Source organism: Cyrtonyx montezumae, unplaced genomic scaffold (genome assembly GCF_038088225.1).
Source record: "Cyrtonyx montezumae isolate F1298 unplaced genomic scaffold, pur_monq_1.0 scaffold_0, whole genome shotgun sequence".
NCBI classification, from domain to species: Eukaryota; Metazoa; Chordata; class Aves; order Galliformes; family Odontophoridae; genus Cyrtonyx; species Cyrtonyx montezumae.
Genome location: NW_027071824.1, coordinates 45,993,258 through 46,007,980, shown reverse-complemented (window position 1 = coordinate 46,007,980; position 14,723 = coordinate 45,993,258). Strand labels below are relative to the sequence as shown.

The window sequence follows — 14,723 nt, the reverse complement described above, 5'->3', positions numbered from 1 at the left end:
TCTCAGAAACCTCTACAAAATATTAACTCCTCCTGCAGATTAAATTTTACATTATTTTCTTTCTACAGCCTGGTCTGAAAATGTCAGTTTGCATCAACACCCTTGGGATTTAAGCTCATTTAACCAATAGAACATGAACATCAGATTTCCATCTGCCTAGAAATTTTCCCTCAGTCCACAGAAAAAATATAGTTTCTCATTGCTTAATATTACCCTGAGTAGTATATGGAGCATGCATAGGCTGACAGCCAATCTATGAATTGCTTAGTTTAGGAGTTTTTTCTAAGGTATACCCTCATTCCTGTCTGCTTGCTGAAAAAGAACACTAAGAGTATGACTGATTGATAGTTAATATGGAAAATTACAAGCAGAATATGATGTTTTCTCTCTTGGTTTATGACTATTTTGCCACATTTTTGTGGCATCCATATTAAAATCTGATGCTTGCATTGGAAGGGTCACTCAAAAGAAAGTATCTGTTTTACTGACACTCAAATGAATTTCTTCTGAAAACGAACAAGGATGAGATGTAAAAAATTTAAGAGATTTGCTAAACATCTTATCTACATTTCAAGTTTCTGTGTCATCCATCAAATCAGGATTAGTAGATTTCTTTCAAGCTCTGTCTCAGAAGACTTTTCAGTAAATGTTGAGGTCAATATTGATATACAGCAGGACTAAAATCTATGGATTTATCAGTAAACTAATAAAATGGCTGAATTTCTATTCCTAGTTAATTATTCTGATAGATGGGATCACTTCAGAGCTGGTGCTCTTCTTTATGAGCATCTTCATAATTTGTTTTCTGGTTTTGCTTTACATGTTTCCCGGTCACTACAGCCTGCTTAGCTCATGACAGTTTTGTTTCTGAGGCAGGTTGCTGAGCAGTATGCCCTCTTTAAAGGCACAGTTTTATTTTAATTTCTGTTTTACAGTACTGACAGCTACAAGGCATAAAAATCAAGTAGCGATGTGCTCATTTTTATTCACCATTCCTTTCTTTTCTTTCCTCAACCAGAATTACAGTCCTTGCACCACACAAATATGCCTTGTCCTCTAAAACCAATATATCCACAAACTTGATCTTGTATATTCAGTTTGACTGGTCTTTAACTGCCTAACTGAGGGCGTGAATGCAGCTTAGCAAATGCTGAGAATCTGGATCTTTATACTTAAGAGTTTTGCAGTTGAATTTAGAGTTAATATGTTTATAAACAAGGCTTTGAATTTTTTTTGTGTGATGGAATTGTAGAAGCAGATGTCAGAATACTCAAACTATAAGAGTTTTCAAAATATATTAATGAAAATGGAAATTAATAATTCATTTTATTAGTTTTGAAATATTTTTATATAGAAATTTCAAAACAGAATTGTGAGCATGCATGCTCATATACATACAATATTTCTGTCAACATACACATTTTCCAGGGTAATGATGGGCTGTAAAATGGAAAGATTTAAACTATGAAGACTTATGAAGTGTAAACTAATATATTCTGACATTTCTCACAATATCTCCTCTAATGGTAAACTCAGCAGAGACACTGTGCTGACTCTTAGAAGGTGAGAGGCATCCGGATTTGCATAATACCCACTCCTTAATAAATTCTTAAATTTAAATAGAAAAGATATCATACAGAAGATGCTGAGTTTTACCTGCAAAGGCTTTGTAATCCACCAAGTCAAACATCACAATAGCTACTGCTGACCAGGTAACGATCAGAGCGACAACAAGAAGCCATGCTGCTGGGGAGCTGAATGTTGTCACAAGGTCTTCTGTAACTGATTTCTTGCCCATTCTCATGGATGATGGTACAGATCCATTCTTACCATCTGTTATTGTTGTAGTCGTAGACATACGTCCTAGGCAAACAGTAAAAGTAAACAAATGAGAATGAAAAATTTGCAGCCTAAAATGCAAGAATTTGACTGTTGTATTGAACTCTGTTCTCAAAACATGTAAAATAGAAGTAAACATTGCAAAAGTAAACATTGTGTTTTCCGTAAGAAAATTTTCCTGAACTAGGACCACAATTTGTAAAGTTTATTTGGATGCAAATATGGTGAAATAACCACGAGTGGCCTTTTCGTTTATGATGAGACATTTTTTTAGTCTGCCACAGATAGCTACAGACCTAGGAGAGTGATTGATGAAAACATCAAATATTATTACTCTCCAAAGGATTGTCTTGTTATGGGCTGTAGGCCAGATTCTTAGGTGATGTGATTAAGTGTACTTCCATTAACTGTAATGGAGCTAACACATTTATGTCATTTGAGGTTTGGCTGGAATTCTGCTTTCAAGGACATGTATTGATGGCAATGAGAATGTTTATATCCCATTTTATAAAATAGAAACAGAAAAGATGTAAACATAAAGTATCATTACACTTTGTAATGAAGCCTGCAGGCAATTTTTAAATACCTTATTTCTTACCATTTTAACATATAATTAAATTATCTCTTTAGAAGAAACTGATACAAAGCCAAAGCAGGCTTAATTCCAAAAAGCATAGGTTTGGCCCTAAAAAGAAGATAGGAAGTTGAATACTAACATCAGCTAAGTAAACTGTTGCTGTAAATTAGCAGTTTAATGGATAGTTAACAACAAGTTAATCTACCTTTTCTTAGGGTGTTAAGAAAAACTATTTCTCCAGACAAGCCGTAATTATGGTAACTGAAAACTGTCAACATTTGAAATGATTTTGTATTATTCTTCCTCAAAAAATAAAATGATAACCTAACCAACCTTGGTTGCTATTTGTTTTTGATAATATAAAACAATAGAAGTAAAAATATTAATAACTTCACAGTTCAAAATAGTAAAAGATCATGGTATTCCCCCTAGCTTAATTTACAAGCCTGTTGTTAACCTACTCTTAAACTACTGTATGATATGCTAAATATATTCCCGGTATAGGTGATTAAATGTCTATAAATATCTAAGGAATGGGAGGAAAAGGGACAAGGCTGGACTCTTTTCAACATTCTGTGGTGATAGGAAGAGGGGAAATGGTCACAAACTGAAACACAGGAACTTCTGCACAAATGTGCATGGGAACTTCTTCACAGTGCAGTGACGGAGCACTGGCACAGCTGCACAGAGAGGTGGTGGAATCTCCTTCTCTAGAGACATTCAAGGACTGCCTGGACACCAACATATGCAAGGGAGCTGTTTTGGCAGGGGTTTGGACTAGGTGGTCTCTCGAGGTCCCTTCCAACACCTACAATTCTGTGATTATGTGACTTTTTACCAACTCTCAATAAATGTCAGTGATTTGGGGGAACTTTGTCCACAGAGTTCTGAACTTAAAAGGAATAAGGTGATGCTTGATTTTCTCATATCTCCATTTCTCAACTTAATATCCCCTTGCAGTTAATTCAACCTATAAAGCTAATAATTTTCTAGGATGATTTATGTAAAGAAAGTAACAGAGCTGCACAATACAAAGATCAATTGACTTTGTTTCACCTGTCACATGGAAAATGTCAAACAATAATTTAGAAACTTAACCTATGCTATAAGGTTATTGAAGATTTTCAGATGTTTGACACCATGAGATAGATGTAGTCTCTATTTGAGAATCTTATATTAATATTCTTAAAGAAATAAATGACATATTTATCCTTATATACATATGTACATATATTTATCCCATCAAAAATATTTTAGTTTATTACGTAGTACATTGCATTTGTGTGTACTTACCTTACATCTAACTTTTAACTTCTTGGGCTCCTGCACAAGCATCCTAACATCCTAACAGAAAGCTGTTCTGCTAAACATTGGAGTTGTATAAGCAGAACTAGATTGACATACTATATGTTTTTATTACTTATTCAAATTTTAATCATATTTATAAAATGTTGATTATCCTTGTTAATAATGCCTATCTACCAGAATGCAAGTCATAAAGTTTTTTGGGGTTTTTTTGATACAGTTTATAGCTATCACTGCTTCCATTTCTCCAAGCGTAAATTGTGGCTTAAACACTTCATGAAAAGAGGGAAAATATTCCAACTGAGAACCAGCAATAAAGTTCATTTTACTGAAGTCTAATTCCAAATCAATAGCATTTTGTTGTCTGACTGCATACGAAATGTAAGTAATTTGTGCTTGCAGCAGGTTGTAAATGACACATTATGACTTTTTTTCCCTTGGGGAAGTCAGTCAAGGTTTATGATCCATAAAAGAGAGTAGAAAGGTACTGTCACCTCTTGCCAAATCTGATTAGTAACATAACATATCTTAAAATTATATAATAATTATATATTTGCACAGTAATTGAAGTAATTAAAATTCTGTATTTATATAGACATATACATACAGGCAGTTAACACTGAAAGTATCATTCTCCTTGCAAAGTTATGTAAAAATAACTCCTTCCTATTCAGTGCTGCAGAAACAAAGCTGAAGTGTGATAGAAGGTTATCTCTTGTATACTCTTGGCTGTTGATGTGGACAAGTCAAATTTCCTCCTAAAAAAACCAGCAAGTTATATAACAATATTGTCACAATTACAATTACTAAAGTGGAAGTGAAAAGTTGTTCACCCAAATTTGCCTGCAAATCAAGACAAAACCAGTTACACTGCTTAGATGCTCCCAGCACCGGTTAATGTACAGTTCATGTATCTAAGATTGGTCTCCGGTGTTGTTATAGGCTCTTTAGTGTATCAAAGGCAATCTTACTGGGCTGTCAGTCAATGTCTATGAGACAGTAACTTCTGAACCACTCAGAGGAGTCTGGACAAGCCAGTTTAGCATCGTTAGATGAACCCTGCAGTGGGTTAGGGGATTCATGACCAGACCAGTAGACCCAGATGTAAGGGTGTCAACATATGTTACAAGACTGGAGAGTGTAGCAGAAAGCTGTTACAATTTCAGCCCACTGCCACATCTATGAGAGCCTCCTGGCACTTCAGGCTGTGATTGTTATTGATTTTCAATGGGGTTAGAACCTTTTAAAAGTTATACACATATTTCATAAAAAGATTACTCCAGAGATAGATACTTTTGACTTCACATCACAATTTCTCACGCACACAGAACAGCCCCATCAGGTCACAAATGTCACATTTACATCAGCAGATTGATTTGCTAAATTCCAAACTGCTGAAACTCTGAGATTCTTACTAATCCTCTGTATCCCTGTTGTCACTTAGGATACAATCTGAAGACCTGTAAGGTCTCATGGGCATAAATAAACCATGTCAATCAGTGACAATGTTGAGGAGAATACTGTGCAACTTTTAGAGTTCAGGGTGAGCTTGCAGTTCTGGCAGCTTACCCTTTCTGTTAGTGAGTTGAGTCCTCCTTAAGGTGTAATAAGCATAGGAGGTCTGTGGTCAATGAATGAATGGATGGGCATTTCACTTTGCAATTTAGCATCTAGGCCTCCCACTACATTAGAAGAAAAACTAAATATACAAATATATATATATATACTCCTATATTGTGCAAACTCATTCAAATATAATCATTTAATGTATTTATGCTATTTCTTACTTATTTTCTGTTTTACAGCCTTCATCCTAACAAAAGAATTTAAAAAAATTCAAGTAAAATACTTACTGTGTAAGACTGGGTAATGCTGGGTGTATTAAAAGCAAAGGGCTAGCCATGCTGCTAAGAAAAAAGGAGTCTGTTTCTTTTTAAATAATAGTATCAGTGCTAGGGCAGTTCAGCTGTGATGTGAGAAGTCTCAGAGCACTCTGCTTTAAATGGAAGAGAGAGCAGATTTTGACTTCTCTATTCTGCTTCCCAGATGAACACTCCAATAAATAGGCTATAGAGTGTTCTGGATTCAGGTCATTAATAACTCTTGTTCAACTTATTCCACTTCACTTGGAATGTTTAAATATTAATTATGGGGGTAGGTAAGAAAAAGGATGACTGCATAAATTTACATTATATGTTAAATTCCTTTTTTAGCCTTGGGCTTTAACCCAGTGACCTTATCCATTCACCACTCTTGTGATTAGGCAGGTAGGAATCTGAATCTACAGAAGGAAGGATGCCAGGGGGAGAAAAGGAGTAGAAATTAGAACCCTTTGGTGAAGGACTAGGCATAGAGTATACAACAATCTAATGCACTCTTTAAAGTTTATTTTACCACCTTCACTGAATCCACAGACCTCTGCTGGTCTCACAATAATTACTCTTCTCCCAACCACCCAAACACACCCAAGCCGCAATGACTGTTCCTGTTGTGTAGGTTGTATGTGTGGCTGGCTATGGAGTTCTCTTTTCCTTTCTCTTTTCCTTTCTCTTTTCCTTTCTCTTTTCCTTCCTTTTTTCTTTTCCTTTTGTGGTATCTGCACCCTTGATTTATACAAGTGGAAAGGAAAAGGCAGAACTGCTGCTGCAGTTAACAGTAACATGCAAAAAAATGACAGTAATATTGATTCTTGAACAATTGTTCAATTAACATTGTTCAATTAACATTTGTCCAGAAACCCTTTCCCTCTTTATAAGTACATATATATATGATTTGGCTAAAGTTTCAAATGCAGGAAGAGTTGGAAACTCTACACTGGACTCACATCTTTTGCCTGAATAGATTTATTTGGGAACAATGCAATCCTGGTATCCCTCAATTAATTTAGAACCTTCTTTGATCCACTAATGTCATGTTTCCTATTGAACAAACATAGTAATAGAAGGGTACAAGGGCAAAACTTCCTAACAATGATGGAGAGGTAGACAGAATTAGAGAGAGATATCTTAAATAGGCAAATTTGTTTTATCTTTGGAAGCTCCTCTCTCACCATTATTGGCATCAGGCTCTGGGGGTAGGGCAAAGAGATTCAACTCAGCACAGATATAGGTATAGGCACCTATCATAAGTATTCTGAATTTAAAGGAGATTCTGCAAGGTGATAAGCAGGAATGTTACAAATATATATAACATATATATATATATAATATATACAGAGAGAGAGAGAGAGAAATCCTCTCTTGTGATGGTTGACTCAACCTATTTTTTGTTGGTTTTTTTTCTGTTTCATAGTCCATCCTAGTATGTACAAATGAAAGAATACCACTGGATTAACTAAAAGGAAACAACATGTAGAAGTTTCACAACTGATGCCAGAATATACAGATTTTGATAATCATCATACAGGGTACTGACATATTGCTCTACTCACAGTTTATATAATTAAAGTGCAAAAGAAAAAACCTGTCAACATATATGTATATGTTAGCAGACTTCTCAAAGTCAAAGGGAAGCATCTTAGCAAACTGATGGCTTGAAAAACTGTAACTGGGATTGTCTGTGAGAGAACATTTGCAGATTTATTGGTGACCGATAGTTATAAAAATGTAATATTCCTTTTGAAATGTGGAAAATAGGGTTGGAGATTATTCAGCAACCAATTCTGCATGACAAAAGAAATAGGATACACATTATGGAATATAGAAAGGATGAAGCATGAAAATTAACTGAACACTGAATTCAGAAAAGGCACTTACAATTACGTACTGTGCTGTATACTCTTTTAATTTCCTTTTCTGTTATTATATCTGTGTAGGTTTTATTTTTGATAGATAGATAGCATCTGATAATTAATGTTTCCCATTCATTCTCCAAGGAAATATGTACAACAATCTGTTGAACACATACATCAGTTTCAAAAAGAACTAGTTTTGTTTAATAAAAGATACTTTCTATCAAGTCGTTTCAATATCTAATTCCATGAAAATGTGAATTTTATCTAGTAAAAATAAATAATACTACTATTAATTACTATTACTATTATTTATTACTAACAATAAATACTATAAGTGAAAAATAGAAGGCATTAATTCTGTATTCTAAGCTGTGATACATATCTTCCTCTTCCAGTAAAGATTCTTTATTACATGGAAAGAAATAAAACCAAAATAAAGTTTCCTTGAAGAAATTAATTATTTAACTAATAATAATTGCATAAGCAGAAGGTGACTTTTTAATGAGATACAGCCATGCTATGATAAGAATGGAGAAAATTCATGGGAAAAAGCAAAACAAAACAAAACAAAAAATAACACAGTACTTTTAAAAACAAACACTTAATCTCTGGCTCAGTTACTGCCTTTATTTCAAATTCCTAAGTGCTGGAGATTCTAGCACATTCTGGTAGAGTGAGGACTAAGCATTAGATGTTTGAATCATTCTTCAGCATTAGGCAATGGCCACTAATGAAGACAAAATAATGCACTACCTGAACCAGTAAGCTGTCATGCTGACAGCTCTAATGCCCTTAATTACCTCAGTCTCACCAGGTAAACCTATGCTTTGCAAGTAGGTCTGCTGACTTTGAAGTACCTGTTCATAGCATGAGGTGATCATCGTAACTAATGGATCAAACTGGTAGATAAGATCAAAAAGTCCAACAAAAAATAGTTTATTTCTATTACTGCTTCTCCACTATTCTTTCTTTGTAATTCCACTCACATGGAAACAGAACCTTTTCACTTTGAGAATTCATTAGGCCCTGCTGCTTATGTTCTACTTGGATTCATAGTTCTTCTATTGTGAAATGATAACAATTTCCTCATCAATATATTATGAGTACTACGGTAATTCTGAATAGGAGAGAGCAGTAAGAGAAAATGAACTTTTAAGAAACTCACTATTTTTTATGAAATGCTGTTTATAATAAAAAGGAGTAATACATTAGGGGAGGATTCTTTTTTTAAATGGAATATTTCTTCAGAACCTTCTGCGAAGAGCTGGTAATTCAATGAAAGAAACAGTGAATACTGAGAAAGTTTCAGTGCTTTTAAGTTTTCTTACAATGTTTTGATATTTCTTATACAATGTACCATATACCTGGTATAAATCACTTTCTGAACTGATTAAACAGTTGAAGCACAGCAGTTCTTCATCACACTCCAAGAATATAAAATCAGAATACTTTTAAGGATCGTATTTTCCATCTAGCTACAATTTTTTGAAGGCATGTATCTGTTCTTTCTTATTCCTTCACTTTTTTTTTCTTTTTTTTTTTTCCTGAGAACAGCAACAAAGATCACTTTAAAGATACTTCTGTGATATAAAAAAGTGGACGTATATCATATATTCAACTTTCTTACATAGTTAACTTCTTTCCATGCAGATTTAGATTATGTCTTTGGACCACAGCTGCAAGCAAGGAACATGAATCCATTGGGGTGGTCTGGGCTTCATTGCTTCAAGAGCTCTCCTTGTAAAGGGGTGGGATGGGTTGGGGAAATCCAAGATATAGCTATAAAGTTTTTTTGTTGTTGTTGTTGTTGCTGTTTTTTTTGCCTAGGAAAACTTAGATTATGAAATGTGACAGTAGGAAAGAAAAGTACAATTCACTAAAGTGTAACAGAAAAAAAAGGTATACAGAAAATTATGATAGGCAAAAAGGAAGGATAAATAAACAATAAAAGGACTTTCTGTTCAAGAGAGATTGACCCTGCAAGGAAGAGTAGGAACAAAATTATTTCAAAACAGCACATACCACAATTCATAGCCCCTGAAAAGAGGATGTTTGTAAACATCTGTAATAGGCAGTGTTTGTATTTCTTTACATGTTTTGATTTCATATTCCAGCACAGCACTGGTTGATACTCCACAGTAAGTGAAGGAAAATTTATCTTGTGCACCTTTCTAAGGAAGTATAAAAAATACCTTTGCCTCATTCTGAAATTGCTTATAAAGAACATTATGCTGATACGACTTTTAAAGTTCTATCTGTTTTTGTTTTGTTTTGTTTTCCTGTGTGCATATGCATTTCAAAGAGTTTTTGCATTATCCTGGTTATTATTCAAGTATAACAGGCATAGAGGGGATGAGCAGTTATTAGCAGCTAAAAGATTCTCTCTGTTGTTGAGCCTGCTAAAATAGTCTTATATGACACTGTATTGTGAGCTTCTTTATAACAATTCACTTCTGAAATGACTTCAGAAAGAAAAGGACAGGAAGGAAAGCCCTAAGGTCCAGGCTTAAAAGACAGGGGGTTTTACTGGGAAATCGTATAGCTCATTTTATTTACAGCTCTATTACTTTGTGTAGTGATTTCTTGAGAACTTAGAAGACCACTGAGTTAGCAGTAATCAACATATATTACTCCTATAAAAACAAAACTGCAAAAAGCACAGTAGATCATCCTGAATAAGAAAAGTGCCATTTGCTGCATGTTAAACCAGCAGCCAACCATGGCTAAGGGACATCAAGCTGCTCCCTTTTCAAAAGGCAGTAGACCATGACCTGTGAGTTGGAGATTCACATCTTTCTGTTTGAAATGCAGAATCAATTTGACTCCTGTTCTATATTTTCTTTTAGAAATGCTAAGATTTGTTCAAGAATTTCCTGTTTCTTTTCAAATTCCCCATTATGCAGATAAGAAAAGAGTGTAACTGACTTCTAAACATACAATACTAAATTATCAGTATTTGGAAAAATTCTTTATTTGTTCTGTTCTTCACAAGATACTTTTTATTAATAGGTAGTAATACCTTCACTTCCTTGGAAACAAGCTTTTGCTGTGAAACAGTAAAAAGATTCTTTTACTTCCTGTTCATTTTAGAATTCTGACATGAATGAAAGAGATGCCGAAGGGTTGTTCAGGCATAGCTGTGAGTAGATATAAGCTGAGAGGTATATCTTATCTTATAAAACGTCAAAATGAAGGTTAGAGGAAAATGGTTGCCATTTATCCTTAAATACCGTGAAATCTTCTGAAGCAACAGCACTGTATGCATCCTCTTTGTTATTTGTTTTTGGAAACTCAACTTCGTACAGCCCTAAAACCGTTATAAGGAATTAGAGAAATACACTGATTTTTTTCCCCATTAAAAAAAAAAAACAAAAAAAACCCACAAAAACAAACAACGAAACAAAACAAACATATCCATTTAGATGTTCCCATCTATAAAATAACAATACTTATAACAGATATTGAAGGTCTTAAGGATAAATACTAGGTTATGAATATCTGTCTTCACTCCCAGCAACTATGCCACTGTACCAGTGTAAAGAATCTCTGTAAAAAAATTCCGGATCTGTGCTTTTTCATGTGGAACTAGCATTATCTCTCAAGTCTGTGTCTTTGAATAATTAACAAGATTTGCTTGATTTCTTTTATTCCAAGCTAGTTGTAGTTAGCTATAGTACATAACAAATGGGAGCTGTTGAACGAAGTACCACCTTTTGTGAAGGAGACTAATAAAATAGTAGTAGCAGAAGTCTTCATCAAAATGGCTTCTTTGAAGTCGTATTTTCCCCTCTTTTTTGGATCTGGAGGAATCCTGTGGAAAGTATTCCATTGGATTCAGGACAAGAAAGGTTCTTTAAATGACACATCTTTAAATTCAGTGTTAGATAACAGTTACAGGATTATAGCATGGACAAATTTTTGAATATGTGTAACACTTATGGAATCAAGTTTGATGAGAAAAGGTCACAGAATATTCATGTACAGGTATAAAGTCTTATGTCTCTTTTCTCCCTATGCAGATGTTTTTAGAGAATCTCCTCTACACACTGAAAAAAGGAAAAACAAGACCAAATAGATTTCTTCGAAGGTTACCTGAGGAATAAACAATATCACTTCAGTAGTCATACGCATTCCCTGCATCCTTCCTCCTGACAGCTCAAATCTATCTGTTGTCAGCTGAGCAAGGTTGTGAACAAATTTTAGAAATTATTAGAGACATCTGACTTTTATCTGGAAGTAAATTAACAACAAATGAGACTATTAGAGAGTCTGTCTTGTACCTGTGCTTAAGCCCTGAGGACTTCCAACATTTCTGATTTTCACACTAACACATTCTGAACAAATCAGCCCAGAAGGATTGCTCAACAGCACATGAATAGCCTAAAGATTGGTTTAGGGACTCCTGCTTCTGTGACCTGGAAACCAGGCCTCAAATTCTCATCATCTAATTTTATCTATTATAGGAATCCAGAGACTGAACTGCACTTTAAATCTTTCTAGCACATCTATTCAGATCTCTGCAGAGCAAATGAGATAAAATAATAAAGACCTTACCTGACCAAACAGATGTGAGAGTCTGAATGGTCTCTAATTTATCCCAGTGATAAATGCCAAGAAGTGGTTACCTGGTTACATTATTCAGCTCCAGAAATAGAGCTGAATTCTCCATAATAATTCATAGAAATATCCCTCAGCAGACAGTAATATATCCATATGACATATAAAATGAAACCTGAAATGTTCCCTATGTCCCAAATGTGTCAGACTGTGCCTAGTGACAGTAAGACTGTTCTGTCCTTATGTATGGACAAGTCTAGAATAAGATTGATGCACAGGCAGACACTTTTCTATGCCTCTCCACTGCTATAAATCTAAAGAAGCTATGAAATTCAAATTCAAAATTTTGGGGCCAGCTATTACTTTCTCTTAGGAAAAAAAAAAGTACTTTTGCATGAAAGGCAACACATTGATGCATGCACTTAAAATTTCTAAGGGTTTTATTTCCAAACTATAACTGAAATTCCTAGTTCTAAATCAACTCTAAATTGAAAGATAATTGTAAGTTGTATTAAAGGCAAGGAAAGAACCAAGAAGTGAAAGGCTATTAATTTTTTGTGTGCCTGATATTTGTATTTTTCTTTATCTTTCTTTAGCCTTTTCTGGTATATAATAATAGCATCATACAACCATTTTGACTTACAGAGAGAGAAACGGCAGAATTATCAACTGATTAATCTACTTCAAGAGTTTTTTGTTTCCTACAGTAAATGCAAACTTATTTTTCTAACTGATATGGTAAAACCAAACCCCAAAATAATATTTTTTACTTTCTAAATACATTTGTCAAAAACTCAAACTTAATGGTTTCCACATAAAGGAATAATGTGGAAATTTAAAATCTACATTTTTTTACTATGTAGAAAATTGCCAATGTTTGTACGTAACATATTCCTATGTTTGTGAATATATCTACTTCCTCAGTATTAACTTGCTGTATAAGAAGTAAAAATGGTTTCCCCTACCTTCTTGAAAATATAAATATTTACCCACATAAAAGCTACAATACCTGAGGAGGATGTATTCAATATTGAGTTAGGAGTTGGTAGGGAAAAAAATAATTTGGATTCATGGTTCGATAGTTAAATGATTCAGAGAAGTGACATCTTAGTCCTGAAAATCATTTATATGAAAGATTTACTTGTAGGTTAATAGTCCCTTAAACTTATTTGGTGATAGATAAGGTAAAATTCTTTTCTGGATTCAAAGATACCTAAATCAAATGATGATTTAAAATATATATATATTTAGTATCTAGCTGAACAGAGTATAATTTATGGTACTTGCATTGAGCTCCTAAGCATATAAACTAAAATAGGGAGAATGCATTAACAATAAACCTGCAACTTTTTTTTTAAATTAGATTTTTAATTTTAGAAGCAAATTCAAACTATATATGCCTGTGCATAACATAGTGTTGCAAAATGTTCATTAATTTTAATTCACTTTAATTCCATTTCTCTAATTAGTACTAGTGTAAAAATGGAACAAAATTGTTGAAAGAACTCTGAGGTGCCCTTTCTGGGCACCTACCTCTCTGCCCTATGCATGGATATTTCATCCAGTTACTTACATTTTCAGAATGTGTATATTTCTGAAGGACATAGCCCTCTTAGTTCCTGTGTCTGTACTAAAATATTAAGACACAAAATTGAGTTCCCCCTTATTTGGTCATGGAAGATAGAATAACATCTAAGCAGACTTCAGTAAAGCAGTCCTCAAATCTCAGTGATGTATCTTAGAGCAGAGGTAAGCCTTTCCACTTTTTAATGGAATAGTAAAAAAAGCATTCAGTATCTTAAAATCTCACCTCAATGCAGTTTAAATTACTTAATTCTGAGAAAAGCAAGATCTTCATTCCAAGATGGCCTCGCCATGTTACTGCTAACTGGAACAGAAAATTAAATACAGCAGGGAAAAATTTGGATCTAATTGGAATGATTGTTTCCTTATTTCATTTCATGGATTCTAAATCAAATAATGTTTAGCAACTGCTGGAAACATGCACAAAGTCATCACAAAACCATTCTGCTGTCATCAAACAGTAACATCCCCCACAAAGTCTCTACAGTAGCAAATCCACGTAGTAGGAAATCCAATATTTGTAGCCCATGCAAACAGCAGGTGCTGCAGAGCCTCGTCCCCACTGGAGTGCCTTGCATGCACATTAGATACTTGCAAGATCTCTCCAAAATTTCTGGCATTTTTTCTGAGTCTTAGCTCAATAACTTTTTTGTGCCTCATTCCCTGATTTTCATGGCAATAGAAAAAGAGAATAGCAAAGTTGCATACCTACAGTGCAAGCTTAAGTATGATGAATGAAAAGAATATTTATACATATATGTGACACCCACTTCCCTTCAACTAACAGGAAAAATAAAAATAAAAAAACTTTTGTTCATCGTTTCACCATGGGCTATATCAATGAAACAGAAACAGTACCTGAAAAGAACAATTTTCATCCTGTTATTACTTTTCATATTACATATGCTGTATTCACAGACCTTCTGTTGCTTAAACATGTCTCATGGAAACCCAGTGTTTTCAGATTTACTAAACATCCACACTGTCCCATATACATGCTATATACAAAACACATAAGACTGCTCTGGGTATTTTTAAGGGCATTCAGATTTGGATTCATTTGCCTCTAGTCTTCTAACATATATCTTCCCTCCAGCTCATAATGAGGTAAGATCATACTACTTTTAT

General features: G+C 34.1%; 1 protein-coding gene across 3 annotated transcripts in view; it reads right to left on the bottom strand.

Annotated features, from left to right (window-relative positions):
- Window positions 1-14,723, bottom strand: part of TRDN (triadin) — a 209,831-nt gene that overhangs the window by 173,073 nt on the left and 22,035 nt on the right. For 2 of the 3 annotated variants that reach the window (XM_065734365.1, XM_065734358.1), the window contains exon 2: window positions 1,657-1,863. In XM_065734365.1, the coding sequence (XP_065590437.1) occupies window positions 1,657-1,858 (202 nt within the window). In that variant the 5' untranslated portion in view covers window positions 1,859-1,863. Of the gene's footprint in view, window positions 1-1,656; window positions 1,864-8,818; window positions 8,954-14,723 lie in introns of those variants that run through there. The other variant, XM_065734367.1, reaches the window with a different exon arrangement.